Here is a 23,816-nt window from a genome sequence, read left to right on the forward strand (position 1 = left end):
ATAACAGATTTTATTTGTAAAAAGCACTTTACAATGAGTAAACAACCTCAAAGTGCTACAGTGTATTAAAAAAATAAAATAAAAAAGATAATACAAAATACATAAAAATAAAAACTAGAACAGCCAAATAGCTAGAACTAGTACGCATATATCTAAAAAAAAAAAAGGCTTTTTTTAGAAAGAAGGGTTTTTAAGATTTTTTTAAAAGCATTCACAGTCTGTGGTGCCCTCAGGTGGTCAGGGAGAGCGTTCCACAGACTGGGAGCGGCGGAGCAGAAAGCCCGGTCTCTAACCACTAGGCCACTGAAAAAGAGACCCTTTTGCTCAATATGTTGAAAAATATTCTTAAATTAAGTAAATGCTAGTGCTATTATCTTGACATTATTATATGATTTTTTTGTAAAAAAAAGTAGTTTTATACTTGTGAGTGTTGATGACACAGCTTTGCAACAGTTGATATTCTAGTTTCAAGCATGTTTTACTTAATATAGGTCATCAAATCTCAGCAACAAGCTGTAATATCTTACTGAGATCATTTAGGACCAAAACACTTAAAACAAGTAAAACATTCTAACATCAAATCTGCTTAGTGAGAAGAATTATCTTCTCAGACAGAAAATAAGCAAATATCACCCTTATTTGAGATATTTCATCTTACTTAGATTTCAGTTTTTGCAGTGCAACACCCACTCATAAGTTGTTTGATTCAAGTAGCTCAGCTAGATTCCGTGGTCGGCCGACCTCGTCCCACAAGATCTAGTTTCTCTTGAAATATCCTTGTTCGACCCTCCTTTGTGGGTTAAAATTTAATTTAATTAAAATTTCTCTGCACCGGTGCCACTTCCTCCTTTCGCAAATCACAAGTTGTGATTGTCAGGTTTAACGTACGGCTACCTAGATGGGCTACTCACGACCCGATTGGCTATCGCAACTCTCTATCAACTGTATGTCCTCCGTTCGTTTGTACTGCACAGCCGCCGCTAATGTTGATACCCACTGAAAACATGTCTGGGGCCAAAAATCCTGGGAGTACCAAAAATGTGCATTTTTTTAGGTCTTTTGTCAAACAGAACAAGAAGCAAGGAATCAGGCATAGACAGAGTTCAATTTCGCTCATGGGGAGAACGCACGGAGCTGCACACTCAGTTACAGTCTCACCCTACGCTCTGAGGAACAATCCACGCGTTCCTCTATTTAATTATAGACTATATTGTTTGTGGCTTTTTTATCATGTAATACGGATCAAACTCACCACTAAATTAACAACAACTTGATTGATTTAAAAAAAAAAAAATTAAAGATTGAAAGTTGCCATCAATCCCACAAGGGTGCTCGGCATTGTCCGTGGGTGCTTTGGGGCCCGAGCACCCTATGGTGGCACACCACTGACTACTACCCACCTATGTTTATGACACCTTAAAGAGACATCACCTTCAGAATAAAAGATAATTTTTGATATACCCACTGAAAACATGTCTGGTGCCAAAAATTCTGGGAGGACCAAAAATTTGCATTTTTTTAGGTCTTTTGTCAAACAGCACAAGAAGCAAGGAATCAGGCATAGACAGAGTTCAATTTCACTCATGAGGAGAATGCACAGAGCTGCACACTCAGTTACAGTCTCACCCTACGCTCTGAGGAACAGTCCACGCGTTCCTCTATTTAATTATAGACTATATTGTTTGTGGCTTTTTTTATCATGTAATACGGATCAAACTCACCACTAAATTAACAACAACTTGATTGATTTAAAAAATATATATTTTGAAGATTGAAAGTTGCCATCAATCCCACGTGGGTGCTCGGCATTGTCCGTGGGTGCTTTGGGGCCCGAGTGTCAGGCTTGTCCCTGACAGTTTGGTCAAGTTTTAGTTTTTCCTCTGTCATTTCCTGTCAATGCTCTTATTTTGGTTCTGTTTCCTGTTTCTCCCTGAGTGCTGCTTCCCCCCAGCTGTGGCTGATTGGCACCTGGCCACACCTGGTGTCAATCAGCCAGCTACTATTTAAACCTGCCTTCTCCTCCAGTCATGGCTGGATCATTGTCGTTCCTACCTGTTGTGTCGTTGTTTGCTGTATGCTGTCGTTGCTACCTGTGTGCGTTAAGCTTTCCCTGGATCCTGACTCCTGTTCCTGCTTCCTGGTTTCTGGTTCGTGTTTTCCTTTTCTTATTTTTGAACATTAAAAACATGTTTTCTTGTACAAAGCCTGCTGCCATCTCTGCATCTTGGGGTTCGTCAACTACAAACTCTGACATAATGATCCAGCCAAATTCGAATCTCGCAGAGATGTCCATGGCGGAGAGGCTTAACAAAGTTTTGGACTTAATGGCTAATCTGAAGAAAAGTTCGGCCGCTTTTCAAGCCCTCTCCCTCCCACCCCTGTCGTCTGTGGTCCTATCTGGGGACGTCTGGGATCCGTCCCTTGGGGGAGGGGCTATGAGTAGCAGTGCAGCTGGGGAGGCACAGCTACTTCTCGCCCCAGTGGGTCTGCAAGAGACGGCGCCATCATCTCCGGTGGGTCTGCAACCTACGGCGCCACCATGCACTCCGGTGGGCCGGCAGACGCCACCATGCACTCCGGTGGGCCGGCAGACGCCACCATGCACTCCGGTGGGCCGGCAGACGCCACCATGCACTCCGGTGGGCCGGCAGACGCCACCATGCACTCCGGTGGGCCGGCAGACGCCACCATGCACTCCGGTGGGCCGGCAGACGCCACTATGCACTCCGGTGGGTCTACAACCTACGGCACCACCATCCTGTCCGGTGGGCCAGCAGCAGATGGCGCCACCATCCTCCTCTCTGGTGGGCCAGCAGCAGATGACGCCACCATCCTCCTCTCTGGTGGGCCAGCAGCAGATGACGCCACCATCCTCCTCTCTGGTGGGCCAGCAGCAGATGGCGCCACCATCCTCCTCTCTGGTGGGCCAGCAGCAGATGGCGCCACCATCCTCCTCTCTGGTGGGCCAGCAGCAGATGGCGCCACCATCCTCCTCTCCGGTGGGCCAGCAGCAGAGGGCGCCACCATCCTCCTCTCCGGTGGGCCAGCAGCAGAGGGCGCCACCATCCTCCTCTCCGGTGGGCCAGCAGCAGAGGGCGCCACCATCCTCCTCTCCGGTGGGCCAGCAGCAGAGGGCGCCACCATCCTCCTCTCCGGTGGGCCAGCAGCAGAGGGCGCCACCATCCTCCTCTCCGGTGGGCCAGCAGCAGAGGGCGCCACCATCCTCCTCTCCGGTGGGCCAGCAGCAGAGGGCGCCACCATGCACTCCGGTGGGTCTACATTCCACGGGGCCACCATCGTCTCCGGTGGGCCAGCAGAGGGCGCCACCACCATCGTCTCCGGTGGGCCAGCAGAGGGCGCCACCACCATCGTTTCCGGTGGGTCCTCCCATGCCGGCGGTCGAGCCGCCTTGCCAATTGCGGCGGCGTTCAACTCGCCGTCGCCACCTAACTCTTCCCCGCTGGTTGCGGGGACACTTGGCCTGGTGGCCCACCTCCTTGTCCTCCCTCCACCCTCCCGTGACTTTGGACTGTTTTTTGGGGGGGGGTTCCTAGAACGTCTGGTATCCGTTATAGGAAGGGGGGCTACTGTCAGGCTTGTCCCTGACAGTTTGGTCAAGTTTTAGTTTTTCCTCTGTCATTTCCTGTCAATGCTCTTATTTTGGTTCTGTTTCCTGTTTCTCCCTGAGTGCTGCTTCCCCCCAGCTGTGGCTGATTGGCACCTGGCCACACCTGGTGTCAATCAGCCAGCTACTATTTAAACCTGCCTTCTCCTCCAGTCATGGCTGGATAATTGTCGTTCCTACCTGTTGTGTCGTTGTTTGCTGTATGCTGTCGTTGCTACCTGTGTGCGTTAAGCTTTCCCTGGATCCTGACTCCTGTTCCTGCTTCCTGGTTTCTGGTTCGTGTTTTCCTTTTCTTATTTTTGAACATTAAAACCATGTTTTCTCGTACAATGCCTTCCGCCTTCTCTGCATCTTGGGGTTCGGCACCTACAAACTCTGACACCGAGCACCCAATTGTGGCACACCACTGACTACTACCCACCTATGTTTATGACACCTTAAAGAGACATCACCTTCAGAATAAAAGATTATTTTTGATATACCCACTGAATACATGTCTGGTGCCAAAAATCCAGGGAGGAAAAATTGCATTTTTTTAGGTCTTTTGTCAAACAGAACAAGAAGCAAGGAATCAGGCAGAGACAGAGGAAAATACATGGAGCTGCACACTCAGTTACAGTCTCACCCTACGCTCTGAGGAACAGTCCATGCGCTCCTCTATTTATTCAGTTTGGGAGTTCCCTAGTTACATGCTTCTAAAGGGAGGGGTCACACATTATGCAAGCAGCTCCAGTACGCACAATACGTGACGGAATGCGCTGGGGGACTTGTGATTGCGCCCTGTCTCTGCTTTGTCTGCCTGCTGTTGATATGACTTATCTTCGTTGAGGTGCCGGTTCTATATAATTATTCTAACATCTTTTTATGGGTATTGCCTTTTTTAATCCTGAATAGCGGGGCTCTACTGTGTTACTATCCAACAATTGCACAGTCCCAGGTTGAGCAAAAACCTTTTCCACTCTTGATTCCACCCAGCATGACTGTCGCTGAGCACATCCTCTTCCACTCGCTGCTGAAAGGCCGTCAAATAGCAGAGGCCGAGCAAGAGGTGGAGAACATGTTGCAAGACTTGGGTCTACCCCACAAAAGAGATGAACTGACCCAGAATCTGTCAGGTTGGTCAGAATTGCCAACAAAACAAACATAACTGGTATCAGGTTAGTGTCGATGTAAGTTTTTTTTTTAATTTCCTTTTCCAGGAGGCATGCAGAGGAAGTTGTCAGTCGCGCTGGCGTTTGTTGGCGGTGCAAAGGTGGTGATCCTGGATGAACCCACATCAGGGGTGGACCCTTACTCCAGACGCTCCATCTGGGACCTGCTCCTCAAATATCGTACAGGTGACATGTCTGGTGCCAAAAGTCCTGGGAGTACCAAAAATGTGCTTTTTTTTTTAGGTCCTTTGTCAGGTTTAAACATCGAACTATTTATTAAACAGAACAAGAAGCAAGGAATCAGGCAGAGACAGAGTTCGGATAGCCTGCAGATTCATTTGTACCCTCTCAAAAAGGTTTGACGCTATCAGTTCGCCCCAATGTCAGAAACCTTGGGGGCCTACTAAGGTTCGAATACCGTATTTTCCGGGCTCCTAAGGGGGCCCAGTCTGGAGTGGGAAGAAACCTCCATAGCAAAGCACATATACATATTACAACGTACATTTCGAGATATCTAGCAACAGAAGGAAGGGAGTGCGGGGTCATGATGCTAGGCCGCAGCTCTCGGCGCTGACCATCCTTTCATCACCCCTATGGGATTTGCGTTGAGGGCATTGGGTTGGGGGGGCGTGTATTTTTTTGGATGCATGTTTGTGTGTAAGCCTGCAGTGTGTCTCTGTTCCGCGGCCTTGATCTTGTGCAGCCGATAAGTCCAAAGTCAACAACAACAGGTGTGCGTGTCCTTTGTTGTGTCTTCGCCGTACTGTCCTTCAGGAGAGTCTCGAAGCCAGGGAAACAATCCAAGTTAGAATGTTTTGTATGCACGAATCTCTTACGTGTGACTGCCATCATATTGCAGTCCACACGTATCTCTTATGTGTGACTGCCATCATATTGCAGTCTACACGTATCTCTTATGTGTGACTGCCATCATATTGCAGTCTACACGAATCTCTCATGTGTGACTGCCCTCATATTGCAGTCTACACGTATCTCTTATGTGTGACTGCCATCATATTGCAGTCTACACGTATCTCTTACGTGTGACTGCCATCATATTGCAGTCTACACGTATCTCTTACGTGTGACTGCCATCATATTGCAGTCCACACGTATCTCTTATGTGTGACTGCCATCATATTGCAGTCCACACGTATCTCTTATGTGTGACTGCCATCATATTGCAGTCTACACGAATCTCTTATGTGTGACTGCCATCTTATTGCAGTCTACACGTATCTCTTATGTGTGACTGCCATCATATTGCAGTCTACATGTATCTCTTATGTGTGACTACCATCATATTGCAGTCTACTCAAATCTTTTATGTGTGACTGCCATCATATTGCAGTCTACACGTATCTCTTATGTGTGACTGCCATCATATTGCAGTCTACACGTATCTCTTGTGTGTGACTGCCCTTATATTGCAGTCTACACGTATCTCTTACGTGTGACTGCCATCATATTGCAGTCTGCACATATCTCAAGTGTGACTGCCATCATATTGCAGTCTACACGTATCTCTTATGTGTGACTGCCATTATATTGCAGTCTACACGTATCTCTTATGTGTGACTGCCATCATATTGCAGTCTACACGTATCTCTCATGTGTGACTGCCATCATATTGCAGTCTACACATATCTCTTATGTGTGACTGCCATCATATTGCAGTCTACACGTATCTCTTATGTGTGACTGCCATCATATTGCAGTCTACACGAATCTCTTATGTGTGACTGCCATCATATTGCAGTCTACACGTATCTCTTGTGTGTGACTGCCCTTATATTGCAGTCTACACGTATCTCTTACGTGTGACTGCCATCATATTGCAGTCTGCACATATCTCAAGTGTGACTGCCATCATATTGCAGTCTACACGTATCTCTTATGTGTGACTGCCATTATATTGCAGTCTACACGTATCTCTTATGTGTGACTGCCATCATATTGCAGTCTACACGTATCTCTCATGTGTGACTGCCATCATATTGCAGTCTACACGTATCTCTTATGTGTGACTGCCATCATATTGCAGTCTACACGAATCTCTTATGTGTGACTGCCATCATATTGCAGTCCACATGTATCTCTTATGTGTGACTGCCATCATATTGCAGTCTACACGTATCTCTCATGTGTGACTGCCATCATATTGCAGTCTACATGTATCTCTTATGTGTGACTACCATCATATTGCAGTCTACTCAAATCTTTTATGTGTGACTGCCATCATATTGCAGTCTACACGTATCTCTTATGTGTGACTGCCATCATATTGCAGTCTACACGTATCTCTTATGTGTGACTACCATCATATTGCAGTCTACTCAAATCTTTTATGTGTGACTGCCATCATATTGCAGTCTACACGTATCTCTTATGTGTGACTGCCATCATATTGCAGTCTACACGTATCTCTTATGTGTGACTGCCATCATATTGCAGTCCACATGTATCTCTTATGTGTGACTGCCATCATATTGCAGTCTACACGTATCTCTCATGTGTGACTGCCATCATATTGCAGTCTACACGTATCTCTTATGTGTGACTACCATCATATTGCAGTCTACTCAAATCTTTTATGTGTGACTGCCATCATATTGCAGTCTACACGTATCTCTTATGTGTGACTGCCATCATATTGCAGTCTACACGTATCTCTTGTGTGTGACTGCCCTTATATTGCAGTCTACACGTATCTCTTACGTGTGACTGCCATCATATTGCAGTCTACACGTATCTCTTGTGTGTGACTGCCCTTATATTGCAGTCTACACGTATCTCTTATGTGTGACTGCCATTATATTGCAGTCTACACGTATCTCTTATGTGTGACTGCCATCATATTGCAGTCGACACGTATCTCTTATGTGTGACTGCCATCATATTGCGGTCTACACGTATCTCTTATGTGTGACTGCCATCATATTGCAGTCTACGCGAATGTCTTATGTGTGACTGCCATCATATTGCAGTCTACACGTATCTCTTATGTGTGACTGCCATCATATTGCATTCTACACGAATCTCTCATGTGTGACTGCCATCATATTGCAGTCTACACGTATCTCTTATGTGTGACTGCCATCATATTGCAGTCTACACGTATCTCTTGTGTGTGACTGCCCTTATATTGCAGTCTACACGTATCTCTTACGTGTGACTGCCATCATATTGCAGTCTGCACATATCTCAAGTGTGACTGCCATCATATTGCAGTCTACACGTATCTCTTATGTGTGACTGCCATCATATTGCAGTCCACACGTATCTCTTATGTGTGACTGCCATCATATTGCAGTCTACACGTATCTCTTACGTGTGACTGCCATCATATTGCAGTCTACACGTATCTCTTATGTGTGACTACCATCATATTGCAGACTACTCAAATCTTTTATGTGTGACTGCCATCATATTGCAGTCTACACATATCTCTTACGTGTGACTGCCATCATATTGCAGTCTACACATATCCCTTATGTGTGACTGCCATCATATTGAAGTCTACACATATCTCTTATGTGTGACTGCCATTATATTGCAGTCTACACGTATCTCTTATGTGTGACTGCCATCATATTGCAGTCTACACGTATCTCTCATGTGTGACTGCCATCATATTGCAGTCTACACGTATCTCTTATGTGTGACTGCCATCATATTGCAGTCTACACGAATCTCTTATGTGTGACTGCCATCATATTGCAGTCCACATGTATCTCTTATGTGTGACTGCCATCATATTGCAGTCTACACGTATCTCTCATGTGTGACTGCCATCATATTGCAGTCTACATGTATCTCTTATGTGTGACTACCATCATATTGCAGTCTACTCAAATCTTTTATGTGTGACTGCCATCATATTGCAGTCTACACGTATCTCTTATGTGTGACTGCCATCATATTGCAGTCTACACGTATCTCTTATGTGTGACTACCATCATATTGCAGTCTACTCAAATCTTTTATGTGTGACTGCCATCATATTGCAGTCTACACGTATCTCTTATGTGTGACTGCCATCATATTGCAGTCTACACGTATCTCTTATGTGTGACTGCCATCATATTGCAGTCCACATGTATCTCTTATGTGTGACTGCCATCATATTGCAGTCTACACGTATCTCTCATGTGTGACTGCCATCATATTGCAGTCTACACGTATCTCTTATGTGTGACTACCATCATATTGCAGTCTACTCAAATCTTTTATGTGTGACTGCCATCATATTGCAGTCTACACGTATCTCTTATGTGTGACTGCCATCATATTGCAGTCTACACGTATCTCTTGTGTGTGACTGCCCTTATATTGCAGTCTACACGTATCTCTTACGTGTGACTGCCATCATATTGCAGTCTACACGTATCTCTTGTGTGTGACTGCCCTTATATTGCAGTCTACACGTATCTCTTATGTGTGACTGCCATTATATTGCAGTCTACACGTATCTCTTATGTGTGACTGCCATCATATTGCAGTCGACACGTATCTCTTATGTGTGACTGCCATCATATTGCGGTCTACACGTATCTCTTATGTGTGACTGCCATCATATTGCAGTCTACGCGAATGTCTTATGTGTGACTGCCATCATATTGCAGTCTACACGTATCTCTTATGTGTGACTGCCATCATATTGCATTCTACACGAATCTCTCATGTGTGACTGCCATCATATTGCAGTCTACACGTATCTCTTATGTGTGACTGCCATCATATTGCAGTCTACACGTATCTCTTGTGTGTGACTGCCCTTATATTGCAGTCTACACGTATCTCTTACGTGTGACTGCCATCATATTGCAGTCTGCACATATCTCAAGTGTGACTGCCATCATATTGCAGTCTACACGTATCTCTTATGTGTGACTGCCATCATATTGCAGTCCACACGTATCTCTTATGTGTGACTGCCATCATATTGCAGTCTACACGTATCTCTTACGTGTGACTGCCATCATATTGCAGTCTACACGTATCTCTTATGTGTGACTACCATCATATTGCAGACTACTCAAATCTTTTATGTGTGACTGCCATCATATTGCAGTCTACACATATCTCTTACGTGTGACTGCCATCATATTGCAGTCTACACATATCCCTTATGTGTGACTGCCATCATATTGAAGTCTACACATATCTCTTATGTGTGACTGCCATCATATTGCAGTCTACACGAATCTCTTATATGTGACTGCCATCATATTGCAGTCCACACGTATCTCTTATGTGTGACTGCCATCATATTGCAGTCTACACGTATCTCTTATGTGTGACTGCCATCATATTGCGGTCTACACGTATCTCTTATGTGTGACTGCCATCATATTGCAGTCTACGCGAATGTCTTATGTGTGACTGCCATCATATTGCAGTCTACACGTATCTCTTATGTGTGACTGCCATCATATTGCATTCTACACGAATCTCTCATGTGTGACTGCCATCATATTGCAGTCTACACGTATCTCTTATGTGTGACTGCCATCATATTGCAGTCTATGCGTATCTCTTATGTGTGACTGCCATCATATTGCAGTCCACACGTACCTCTTATGTGTGACTGCCATCATATTGCAGTCTACACGTATCTCTTATGTGTGACTGCCATCATATTGCAGTCTACACGAATCTCTTATGTGTGACTGCCATCATATTGCAGTCTACACGTATCTCTTATGTGTGACTGCCATCATATTGCAGTCCACACGTATCTCTCATGTGTGACTGCCATCATATTGCAGTCTACACGTATCTCTTATGTGTGACTGCCATCATATTGCAGTCTACACATATCTCTTATGTGTGACTACCATCATATTGCAGTCTACTCAAATCTTTTATGTGTGACTGCCATCATATTGCAGTCTACACGTATCTCTTATGTGTGACTGCCATCATATTGCAGTCTACACGTATCTCTTGTGTGTGACTGCCCTTATATTGCAGTCTACACGTATCTCTTACGTGTGACTGCCATCATATTGCAGTCTGCACATATCTCAAGTGTGACTGCCATCATATTGCAGTCTACACGTATCTCTTATGTGTGACTGCCATCATATTGCAGTCTACACGTATCTCTCATGTGTGACTGCCATCATATTGCAGTCGACACGTATCTCTTATGTGTGACTGCCATCATATTGCAGTCTACACGTATCTCTTATGTGTGACTGCCATCATATTGCAGTCTACACGTATCTCTTACGTGTGACTGCCATCATATTGCAGTCTACACGTATCTCTTACGTGTGACTGCCATCATATTGCAGTCTACACGTATCTCTTACGTGTGACTACCATCATATTGCAGTCTACTCAAATCTTTTATGTGTGACTGCCATCATATTGCAGTCTACACGTATCTCTTATGTGTGACTGCCATCATATTGCAGTCTACACGTATCTCTTGTGTGTGACTGCCCTTATATTGCAGTCTACACGTATCTCTTACGTGTGACTGCCATCATATTGCAGTCTGCACATATCTCAAGTGTGACTGCCATCATATTGCAGTCTACACGTATCTCTTATGTGTGACTGCCATTATATTGCAGTCTACACGTATCTCTCATGTGTGACTGCCATCATATTGCAGTCTACACGTATCTCTCATGTGTGACTGCCATCATATTGCAGTCTACACATATCTCTTATGTGTGACTGCCATCATATTGCAGTCTACACGTATCTCTTATGTGTGACTGCCATCATATTGCAGTCTACACGAATCTCTTATGTGTGACTGCCATCATATTGCAGTCCACATGTATCTCTTATGTGTGACTGCCTTTATATTGCAGTCTACACGTATCTCTTATGTGTGACTGCCATCATATTGCAGTCTACACGAATTTCTCATGTGTGACTGCCATCATATTGCAGTCTGCACGTATCTCTTATGTGTGACTGCCATCATATTGCAGTCTACACGTATCTCTTATGTGTGACTGCCCTTATATTGCAGTCTACACGTATCTCTTACGTGTGACTGCCATCATATTGCAGTCTGCACATATCTCAAGTGTGACTGCCATCATATTGCAGTCTACACGTATCTCTTATGTGTGACTGCCATTATATTGCAGTCTACACGTATCTCTTATGTGTGACTGCCATCATATTGCAGTCGACACGTATCTCTTATGTGTGACTGCCCTTATATTGCAGTCTACACGTATCTCTTACGTGTGACTGCCATCATATTGCAGTCTGCACATATCTCAAGTGTGACTGCCATCATATTGCAGTCTACACGTATCTCTTATGTGTGACTGCCATCATATTGTAGTCTACACGTATCTCTTATGTGTGACTGCCATCATATTGCAGTCTACACGTATCTCTTACGTGTGACTGCCATCATATTGCAGTCTACACATATCTCTTACGTGTGACTGCCATCATATTGCAGTCTACACGTATCTCTTACGTGTGACTGCCATCATATTGCAGTCCACACGTATCTCTTATGTGTGACTGCCATCATATTGCAGTCTACACGTATCTCTTATGTGTGACTGCCATCATATTGCAGTCTACATGTATCTCTTATGTGTGACTGCCATCATATTGCAGTCTACACAAATCTCTTATGTGTGACTGCCATCATATTGCAGTGTACACATATCTCTTACGTGTGACTGCCATCATATTGCAGTCCACACGTATCTCTTATGTGTGACTGCCATCATATTGCAGTCTACACGTATCTCTTATGTGTGACTGCCATCATATTGCAGTCGACACGTATCTCTTATGTGTGACTGCCATCATATTGCAGTCTACACGTATCTCTTACGTGTGACTGCCATCATATTGCAGTCTGCACATATCTCAAGTGTGACTGCCATCATATTGCAGTCTACACGTATCTCTTATGTGTGACTGCCATCATATTGCAGTCTACACGTATCTCTCATGTGTGACTGCCATCATATTGCAGTCTACACGTATCTCTTATGTGTGACTGCCATCATATTGCAGTCGACACGTATCTCTTATGTGTGACTGCCATCATATTGCAGTCTACACGTATCTCTTATGTGTGACTGCCATCATATTGCAGTCTACACGTATCTCTTTTGTGTGACTGCCATCATATTGCAGTCTACACGAATCTCTTATGTGTGACTGCCATCATATTGCAGTCCACATGTATCTCTTATGTGTGACTGCCATCATATTGCAGTCTACACGTATCTCTTATGTGTGACTGCCATCATATTGCAGTCTGCATGTATCTCTTATGTGTGACTGCCATCATATTGCAGTCTACATGAATATCTTACGTGTGACTGCCATCATATTGCAGTCTACACGTATCTCTTATGTGTGACTACCATCATATTGCAGTCTACTCAAATCTTTTATGTGTGACTGCCATCATATTGCAGTCTACACGTATCTCTTATGTGTGACTGCCATCATATTGCAGTCTACACGTATCTCTTGTGTGTGACTGCCCTTATATTGCAGTCTACACGTATCTCTTACGTGTGACTGCCATCATATTGCAGTCTGCACATATCTCAAGTGTGACTGCCATCATATTGCAGTCTACACGTATCTCTTATGTGTGACTGCCATTATATTGCAGTCTACACGTATCTCTTATGTGTGACTGCCATCATATTGCAGTCTACACGAATCTCTTATGTGTGACTGCCATCATATTGCAGTCTACACGTATCTCTTATGTGTGACTGCCATCATATTGCAGTCTACACGAATCTCTTATGTGTGACTGCCATCATATTGCAGTCCACACGTATCTCTTATGTGTGACTGCCATCATATTGCAGTCTACACGTATCTCTTATGTGTGACTGCCATCATATTGCAGTCTGCACGTATCTCTTATGTGTGACTACCATCATATTGCAGTCTACTCAAATCTTTTATGTGTGACTGCCATCATATTGCAGTCCACACGTATCTCTTATGTGTGACTGCCATCATATTGCAGTCTACACGTATCTCTTATGTGTGACTGCCATCATATTGCAGTCTATGCGTATCTCTTATGTGTGACTGCCATCATATTGCAGTCCACACGTACCTCTTATGTGTGACTGCCATCATATTGCAGTCTACACGTATCTCTTATGTGTGACTGCCATCATATTGCAGTCTACACGAATCTCTTATGTGTGACTGCCATCATATTGCAGTCCACACGTATCTCTTATGTGTGACTGCCATCATTTTGCAGTCTACACATATCTCTTATGTGTGACTGCCATCATATTGCAGTCCACACATATCTCTTATGTGTGACTGCCTTTATATTGCAGTCTACACGTATCTCTTATGTGTGACTGCCATCATATTGCAGTCTACACGTATCTCTTATGTGGGACTGCCATCTACTGGTCACACTCATCATTTCACCATGTACCAAATAAAATAGCTTCGAGGTCGGTAAGCACAACCAAAATTATTCCCTACATTAAGCGCACCGGGTTATAAGGCGTACTGTCGAGTTTTGAGAAAATGAAAGGATTTTAAGTGCGCCTTATAGTCCAAATGATACATTCAGTTCGGCACAATCATTGGTTGTATGACGCACGGTGGCTTAGTGGTTAGTGACGGACACGAGTTAGAAAGTTTGGATCTCTGTTGGGACATCTTCATGTGGAACGTGCATGTTCTTGTGTGGGTTCTTTAGGGTTGACTCAAAGTAGCAATGGTGCGAGTGGTTGTTTTATGCATGTCCCATATTGGTCCCAGGTTGTACAGTCATCATGTCCACCCACCACATGGACGAGGCCGACTTGCTGAGTGACCGAGTGGCCATCATCTCTCAGGGGCGCCTCCACTGCTGCGGCTCCCCCATCTTTCTCAAGAACTGTTTCGGCGCCGGCTTCTACCTCACGCTGGTGCGAAGGATGAAATACGCCACTCCAAAGATCGGCGACCCTGGAGCTGTACGTTTTGTAATAAGTGTGTTGGACTTGAAATGCATTTTGGTTCGATTCAAGCAAACACTTTGTCCTGCAGGATGGTGACGCCTGTACAGAAACTTGCTCCTGTGTGTGCTCCAAGTGTTGGAAGTTTCGAGGCGACCAAGAGGAAACGCAGACTCCAGACAAACACATGGACGGTAAAGTCTGCTTTTGTTAAGTTACTACCGACCAGTCAGAGACCGAGAGCCACATTTCTTACTGTTATCCAGTGTTGGGACTTACGCGTTACTGTAGCGCCGTTAGTTTCGGCGGTAACTAGTAGTCTAACGTGTTTTTTTTATATTCAGTAACTCAGTTACAGTTACTACATGATGCGTTACTGCATTATTAGGGCCCGCATGGCCCATTGTAAAAGGAATCCCAACGGGAGTCCTTTTGCAATGGGACATAAGGACCTATTGTTTTTTTAAGGTTTTATTATTATTCCGCCACCTATTTGCTTATAACTCCCAGTACAAATGTTGTAGAGACATGAAACAAAAACCTCTATGTAGGGCTCACTTAGCCCTACTTTTCATTAATTAATTTCCTCGGGCAAAAATCAACAGGAAGCTGGCAATTCCCCCTTCAAGACAAAAATGTACTAAAAACAGTCACTTTTGCCTCTTTGAGCTGTAATTTGACCCCTTTAACATGCTTCAAAACTCACCGAACTGAACACACACATCAAGACTGGCAAAAATTGCGATCTAATAAAAAAACCTAACCCCAAATCTCAAAATTGCGCTCTAGCGCAATTTTTGAATAAAACGCAGAAAAAACTGCTCCTCGGAAGAAAGAAATGACAAAACTGCCTATAACTCCCACTGGAAAGATTGTAGAGACATGAAACAAAAACCTCTATGTAGGGCTCACTTAGCCCTACTTTTCATTAATTAATTTCCTCGGGCAAAAATCAACAGGAAGTTGGCAATTCCCCCTTCAAGACAAAAATGTACTAAAAACAGTCACTTTTGCCTCTTTGAGCTGTAATTTGACCCCTTTAACATGCTTCAAAACTCACCGAACTGAACACACACATCAAGACTGGCAAAAATTGCGATCTAATAAAAAAAAACTAACCCCAAATCTCAAAATTGCGCTCTAGCGCAATTTTTGAATAAAACGCAGAAAAAACTGCTCCTCGGAAGAAAAAAATGACAAAACTGCCTATAACTCCCACTGGAAAGATTGTAGAGACATGAAACAAAAACCTCTATGTAGGGCTTACTTAGCCCTACTTTTCATTAATTAATTTCCTCGGGCAAAAATCAACAGGAAGTTGGCAATTCCCCCTTCAAGACAAAAATGTACTAAAAACAGTCACTTTTGCCTCTTTGAGCTGTAATTTGACCCCTTTAACATGCTTCAAAACTCACCGAACTGAACACACACATCAAGACTGGCAAAAATTGCGATCTAATAAAAAAACCTAACCCCAAATCTCAGAATTGCGCTCTAGCGCAATTTTTGAATAAAACGCAGAAAAAACTGCTCCTCGGAAGAAAAAAATGACAAAACTGCCTATAACTCCCACTGGAAAGATTGTAGAGACATGAAACAAAAACCTCTATGTAGGGCTTACTTAGCCCTACTTTTCATTAATTAATTTCCTCGGGCAAAAATCAACAGGAAGTTGGCAATTCCCCCTTCAAGACAAATATGTACTAAAAACAGTCACTTTTGCCTCTTTGAGCTGTAATTTGACCCCTTTAACATGCTTCAAAACTCACCGAACTGAACACACACATCAAGACTGGCAAAAATTGCGATCTAATAAAAAAAAAACTAACCCCAAATCGCAAAATTGCGCTCTAGCGCAATTTTTGAATAAAACGCAGAAAAAACTGCTCCTCGGAAGAAAAAAATGACAAAACTGCCTATAACTCCCACTGGAAAGATTGTAGAGACATGAAACAAAAACCTCTATGTAGGGCTTACTTAGCCCTACTTTTCATTAATTAATTTCCTCGGGCAAAAATCAACAGGAAGTTGGCAATTCCCCCTTCAAGACAAAAATGTACTAAAAACAGTCACTTTTGCCTCTTTGAGCTGTAATTTGACCCCTTTAACATGCTTCAAAACTCACCGAACTGAACACACACATCAAGACTGGCAAAAATTGCGATCTAATAAAAAAAAACTAACCCCAAATCTCAAAATTGCGCTCTAGCGCAATTTTGAATAAAACGCAGAAAAAACTGCTCCTCGGAAGAAAAAAATGACAAAACTGCCTATAACTCCCACTGGAAAGATTGTAGAGACATGAAACAAAAACCTCTATGTAGGGCTTACTTAGCCCTACTTTTCATTAATTAATTTCCTCGGGCAAAAATCAACAGGAAGTTGGCAATTCCCCCTTCAAGACAAAAATTTACTAAAAACAGTCACTTTTGCCTCTTTGAGCTGTAATTTGACCCCTTTAACATGCTTCAAAACTCACCGAACTGAACACACACATCAAGACTGGCAAAAATTGCGATCTAATAAAAAAACCTAACCCCAAATCTCAGAATTGCGCTCTAGCGCAATTTTTGAATAAAACGCAGAAAAAACTGCTCCTCGGAAGAAAAAAATGACAAAACTGCCTATAACTCCCACTGGAAAGATTGTAGAGACATGAAACAAAAACCTCTATGTAGGGCTTACTTAGCCCTACTTTTCATTAATTAATTTCCTCGGGCAAAAATCAACAGGAAGCTGGCAATTCCCCCTTCAAGACAAAAATGTACTAAAAACAGTCACTTTTGCCTCTTTGAGCTGTAATTTGACCCCTTTAACATGCTTCAAAACTCACCGAACTGAACACACACATCAAGACTGGCAAAAATTGCGATCTAATAAAAAAACCTAACCCCAAATCTCAGAATTGCGCTCTAGCGCAATTTTTGAATAAAACGCAGAAAAAACTGCTCCTCGGAAGAAAAAAATGACAAAACTGCCTATAACTCCCACTGGAAAGATTGTAGAGACATGAAACAAAAACCTCTATGTAGGGCTTACTTAGCCCTACTTTTCATTAATTAATTTCCTTGGGCAAAAATCAACAGGAAGTTGGCAATTCCCCCTTCAAGACAAAAATGTACTAAAAACAGTCACTTTTGCCTCTTTGAGCTGTAATTTGACCCCTTTAACATGCTTCAAAACTCACCGAACTGAACACACACATCAAGACTGGCAAAAATTGCGATCTAATAAAAAAAAAACTAACCCCAAATCTCAAAAATTGCGCTGAATAAAACGCAGAAAAAACTGCTCCTCGGAAGAAAAAAATGACAAAACTGCAGCCTGTAACTCCCACTGGGAAGGTCGGAGAGACATGAAACAAAAACCTCTATGTAGGTCTCACTTAGACCTACATTTCATATTTTCATTTCATATCAATTGACAACCCCCAGCAAAAATCAACAGGAAGTTTGCTATTCCCCCTTCAAAACAAAATTTTTGTAAAAAACGGTCACCTTCCTTCAAAAACTATCTCCTCTGAGCACGTTTGTCGTTTCGGCTTCAAACTAACACAGGAGAGAGATTGAACCCTTTTGATTAAAACTACAGAAGCGCGTTTTAATAACTGCTCCGGTTTTGATTTTATGAGCCTTCAAAAACCGCTGCGCTGATGCTGCTGCGCTGCTGTTTTTTTAAGATGGCTGCTTAAAAGCAGGAAGCACCAGCGTGCCCACACAATGCAGACAAGGTAGGTACACTAGACAAAAGTATTGGGACACTTGGGACTAAAACTTGACAAAAGTATTTGGACACTTAGGACTAGCACCTGCCAAATATGCGGGCCCGACCAATGCTGCTTGCAGCTTTAATTTTACGTTATTTTTTATGTAGCATCGGCTAGAAACAGAAGATCTGAGTGTGTTTTATTGGAGAGTTGCAGTGTCGTCCTTCTGAATGTTCTTGTGTCACAAGCCGGAGAAGAGGAGCGCTGTGTGGGTGTGGGTTTGGTGAGGGGACGGGGGGAGGGGGGGGGGGGGGGGCGTGTCTGTGTTTACTAACAACGGAGCCGCAGTCGAGTTTCTTAACATGGAGATATTCTCACTTCTTTTCTTTTGTCGAGCACAAAGAAAAGAACATTTTAATTCAATGTAAGTTGTGTCTTGGATCCAAGATCCCAGCAATTCAAATCTGCTGAAACAGCTACAAAAGCAACATGCTTCGACGAAGCTAGTAAAGAGAGACGCACTTCACCTCCTAAGCAACGGCAGCTGGATTTTAACAGAGGCACTGCTAGCCAGGACAACATTGATAGAACAGTGGTTCTCAAATGGGGGTACATGAAGGTATGCCAAGGGGTACGTGAGATTTTTTTTGAATATTCTAAAAATAGTAACAATTCAAAAATCCTTTATAAATATAAATAAAAACCTATCTTTTTGTCCAAATAGTTCAAGAAAGACCACTACAAATGAGCAATATTTTGCACTGTTATACAATTTAATAAATCAGAAACTGATGACATAGGGCTGTATTTTACTTCTTTATCTCTTTTTTTTCAAGCAAAAATGCTTTGCTCTGATTAGGGGGTACTTGAATTAAAACAATTTTCACAGGGGGTACATCACTGAAAAAAAGGTTGAGAACCACTGTGCTAGAAGACATGCAGGCTATTTCTACAGTGGAGTCACCCGCTTTCAGGCAGCTAATTAGCATGATACCAGCGTCAAACAGCAAATGGCACGGAAAACATTTTCCACGTACCTGGACAGTGAGCACATAAACATGGAAAGCAAGCTAAAGAAAATACTCCAAACTCTGCCTCTGCTCATCATTCAGCACTGAAGGTACACACTCTGTCAATTCTCTTATATACTCTTTCATTCTAGACTTCGAGAGTGTTTGATTATCACATCACTCTAAATGTATTTACGTATTTACGGGATTTGGTGGTAGCAGGGGTGTATAATGTAGCCCGGAAGAGTCAGAGCTGCATGGGATTCTAGGTGTTTGTTCTGTTGTGTTTATGTTGTGTTAAGGTGCAGATGTTCTCCCGAAATGTGTTTGTCATTCTTGTTTGGTTTTGGTTCAAAGTGTGGCGCATTATTAGTAAGAGTGTTAAAGTTGTTTCATATGACCACCGTCAGTGTAACCTGTGTGGCTGTTGACCAAGTATGCCTTGCTGTCACGTGAGTGTGCAAGCAGAAGATGTATATTGTATAACAAGTGTTAGGCTGGCATGCTGTTAATACAGATTGTAGAGGGCGCCAAATGTTGTACCATCATGGCACGCCCTTATTATAACCGTAAGGGTGAAAATCGGTGAATATTAATCCGGGGAGTTTTCTGCGAGTCGTACTGAAATCCGGAAGTCTCACTGGAAAATTGGGGGGGGGTTCAGCAAGTAAGCTGCTGAGCCGCATCAGAGTGATCAAAGAGCCGCATGCGGCTCCGGAGCCGCGGGTTGCCGACCCCTGGTATAGACTATAAAGTTCACACACATAAAGAGGGATGCTAGTGGGCCAGGCCAATCTTTCCTTTTCTCTAAACTAAAACTGGGAAAATGCGTAGAGTGTTCTGGGCTTCAGTACAGTGTTGATATCACGAAGACATGATTTTATTTCACAATTCCTTGAGAGAAAAAAATGCCTATAACAGTACTGAAATGAAGGCTAAAAGGGCATTAATGGGAGCTTTAAAAAAAAATAAAAAATTTAAAAAAATAACTAAATAGTTACTTTTCACAGTAACGCATTACTTTTTGGTGTAAGTAACTGAGTTACTTTTGAAATAAAGTAACTAGTAACTGTAACAAGTTACTGGTTTTCAATAACTAACCCAACACTGTGCACATCGGCACACATGACCATCAACCCCTGCCCTTCCCCATCCGAGTGTAACATCAGCATGTCCCAGGTAACATTGAACGCATCACCGCCCTGGTGCATCATCACGTGCCGCAAGCCCGCCTGATCGAGGCCATCGGCCAGGAGATGACCTACCTGCTCCCCAGTCACGGCTTCCAGCCCCGGGCCTACGCCAGCCTGTTCAGGGAGTTGGAGGAGACCTTGGAGGACATCGGCCTCAGCAGCTTCGGCGTGTCCGACACGTCGCTGGAAGAGGTGAGCAGACGTGTGTCGAAAGTCACCCGCACGGGTTTTATTGTTACTGTGAAAGCACGCATGAATTCTCATCTACAGTACTTTCATGTCTACGGGGGGTCAAATGCATACTTGCCAACCCTCCCGAATTTTCCGGGAGACTCCCGAAATTCAGCGCCTCTCCCGAAAATTTTCGGGACTGTTGTCCCGAAAATTTCCCGATTTTCAGCCGGAGCTGGAAGCCACGCCCCCTCCAGCTCCACGGGAGGACAACAGTGTGACAAGAACTAAATCATCCAGACGAGAGATAAATTGTATTATTATATTTATCTTACCTAAAAATAAATATATTTATTAATTTACAAAAAAAACCAACTAAATACATGTTTACTATATTTTGCTAAAAACATCAAAATTAATTGTATTTTTATTTGTATTTTTTCCTGACTCCTTATTACATCCAGCCATAGAATTATACATTAAAATAAACATATTTGAAACAATTGATTTTGAATTATCATAATAATTCATTTAAAATGACCTTAATTATTAAAATAATTGCTTGTTTATCAACAACTTTAGCATTTTATTCATTACATTTTGAAACTCTCAGAAGCCAAATTATGTTATATTCCTTAATATTTATTTATGCAAGTTTGAAGTATCAATTATCTAAACACAGTTTTGTTTGTATATTTTCAGGATATAGATATCTATATATATATATATATATATGTATATATATATATATACTGTATATGTATGAAATACTTGACTTGGTGAATTCTAGCTGTCAATATACTCCTCCCCTCTTAACCACGCCCCCAACCACGCCCCGCCCCACCCCCGACCACGCCCCCACCCCCCTCCTCCCGAAATCGGAGGTCTCAAGGTTGGCAAGTATGGTCAAATGGGACAAAATGCAATGAATAAATACATCTTTAAATCATTACTTTAATACATGATTGGAGTGAAATACACAATTGTGTCATTCATTTACAAAGCCCAAAAGCAGTGAAGTTGTCACGTTGTGTAACTGGTAAATAAAAACAGAATAGAATGATCCTTTTCAACTTATATTCAATTGAATAGACTGCAAAGACAAGATATTTCATGTTCACACTGAGAAACTTCATTTTTTTTGGCAAATAATCATTAACTTGCAAAAGAGTTGTCACAGGGGCATTTTTACCACTGTGTTACATGGCCTTTCCTTTTAACAACACTCAGTAAACGCTTGGGAACTGAGGAGACACATTTTTGAAGCTTTTCAGGTGGAATTCTTTCCCATTCTCGCTTGATGTACAGCTTAAGTTGTTCAACAGTCCGGGGGTCTCCGTTGTGCTATTTTAGGCTTCATAATGCGCCACACATTTTCAATGGGAGACAGGTCTGGACTACAGGCAGGCCAGTCTAGTACCCGCACTCTTTTACTATGAAGCCACGCTGTTGTAACACGTGGCTTGGCATTGTCTTGTTGAAATAAGCAGGGGCGTCCAGGATAACGTTGCTTGGATGGCAACATGTGTTACGCCAAAACCTGTATGTACCTTTCAGCATTAATGGTGCCTTCACAGATGTGTAAGTTACCCATGTCTTGGGCACTAATACACCCCCATACCATCACAGATGCTGGCTTTTACACTTTGACCCTAGAACAGGGGTCGGCAACCCGCGGCTCTTTAGCGCCGCCCTAGTGGCTCTCTGGAGCTTTTTCAAAAATGTATGAAAAATGGAAAAAGTTGAGGAGAAAAAAACATTTTTTTTGTGTTAATATGGTTTCTGTAGGAGGACAAACATAACACAAACCTCCCTAATTGTTATAAAGCACACTGTTTATATTAAACATGCTTCACTGATTCGAGTATTTGGCGAGCGCCGTTTTGTCCTACTAATTTTTGCAGTCCTTGAACTCACCTTAGTTTGTTTACATGTATATCTTTCTGCGACTTTCTAGGACGTGTTTTATGCCACTTCTTTTTCTGTCTCATGTTGTCCACCAAACTTTTAACGTTGTGCATGAACCCACAAAGGTGAGTTTTGTTGATGTTATTGACCTGTGTGGAGTGCTAATCAGACATATTTGGTCACTGCGTGACTGCGAGCTAATCGATGCTAACATGCTATTTAGGCTAGCTATATGTACATATTGCATAATTATGCCTCATTTGTAGCTATATTTGAGCTCATTTAGTTTCCTTTAAGTCCTCTTAATTCAATTTATATCTCATGACACACTATCTGTATGTAATATGGCTTTTAATTTTTTGCGGCTCCAGATAGATTTGTTTTTTTGTTTTTTGGTCCAATAAGGCTCTTTCAACATTTTGGGTTGCCGACCCCTGCCCTAGAACAATCCGGATGGTTCTTTTCCTCTTTATTCCGGAGGACACGACGTCCGCAGTTTCCAAAAACAATGTGAAATGTGGACTCGTCAGACCACAGAACACTTTTCCACTTTGCATCAGTCCATCTGAGATGAGCTCGGGCCCAGCGAAGCCGGCGGCTTTTTCTGGGTGTTGTTGATAAATGGCTCTCGCTTTGCATAATAGAGTTTTAACTTGCACTTACAGATGTAGCGACAAACTGTTGTTGCCGACGGTGGTTTTCTGAAGTGTTCCTGAGCCCATGTGGCGATATCCTTTCCACCTTTTTGAGGGATTGAAGGTCACGGGCATTCAATGTTTGTTTTCAGCCTCGCCGCTTACGTGCAGTGATTTCTCCAGATTCTCTGAACCTTTTGATGATATTAAGGAGCGTAGATGGTGAAATCCCTGAATTCCTTGCAATAGCTGGATGAGAAATGTTCTTCTTGAACTGTTCGCCAATTTGCTCAGGCATTTGTTGACAAAGTGGTGACCCTCGCCCCGTCATTGTTTGTCATGGAAGCTGCTTTTATTCCCAATCATGGCACCCGCCTGTTCCCAATTAGCCTGCTCACCTGTGGGATGTTCCAAACAAGTGTTTGATGAGCATTCCTCAACTTGCTCAGTCTTTTTTGCCACTTGTGCCAGCTTTT

The 23,816-nt window shown here is 42.9% G+C and overlaps 1 protein-coding gene across 2 annotated transcripts in view; it reads left to right on the plus strand.

The window, feature by feature from the left end:
* The window catches only part of LOC133609869 (retinal-specific phospholipid-transporting ATPase ABCA4-like), a 600,088-nt gene that overhangs the window by 144,848 nt on the left and 431,424 nt on the right, over window positions 1–23,816 (plus strand). For both annotated transcript variants that reach the window (XR_012050540.1, XM_061965894.2), the window contains exons 22-26: window positions 4,601–4,740; window positions 4,825–4,962; window positions 14,539–14,735; window positions 14,809–14,911; window positions 20,613–20,818. Coding sequence is in view for 1 of the 2 variants with exons in the window: in XM_061965894.2 (XP_061821878.2) it covers window positions 4,601–4,740; window positions 4,825–4,962; window positions 14,539–14,735; window positions 14,809–14,911; window positions 20,613–20,818 (784 nt within the window). In the remaining variant the exon portion in view is untranslated. The remainder of the gene's footprint in view (window positions 1–4,600; window positions 4,741–4,824; window positions 4,963–14,538; window positions 14,736–14,808; window positions 14,912–20,612; window positions 20,819–23,816) is intronic.

The sequence above is a fragment of the Nerophis lumbriciformis genome, linkage group LG07 (genome assembly GCF_033978685.3).
Source record: "Nerophis lumbriciformis linkage group LG07, RoL_Nlum_v2.1, whole genome shotgun sequence".
Lineage (NCBI taxonomy): Eukaryota > Metazoa > Chordata > Actinopteri > Syngnathiformes > Syngnathidae > Nerophis > Nerophis lumbriciformis.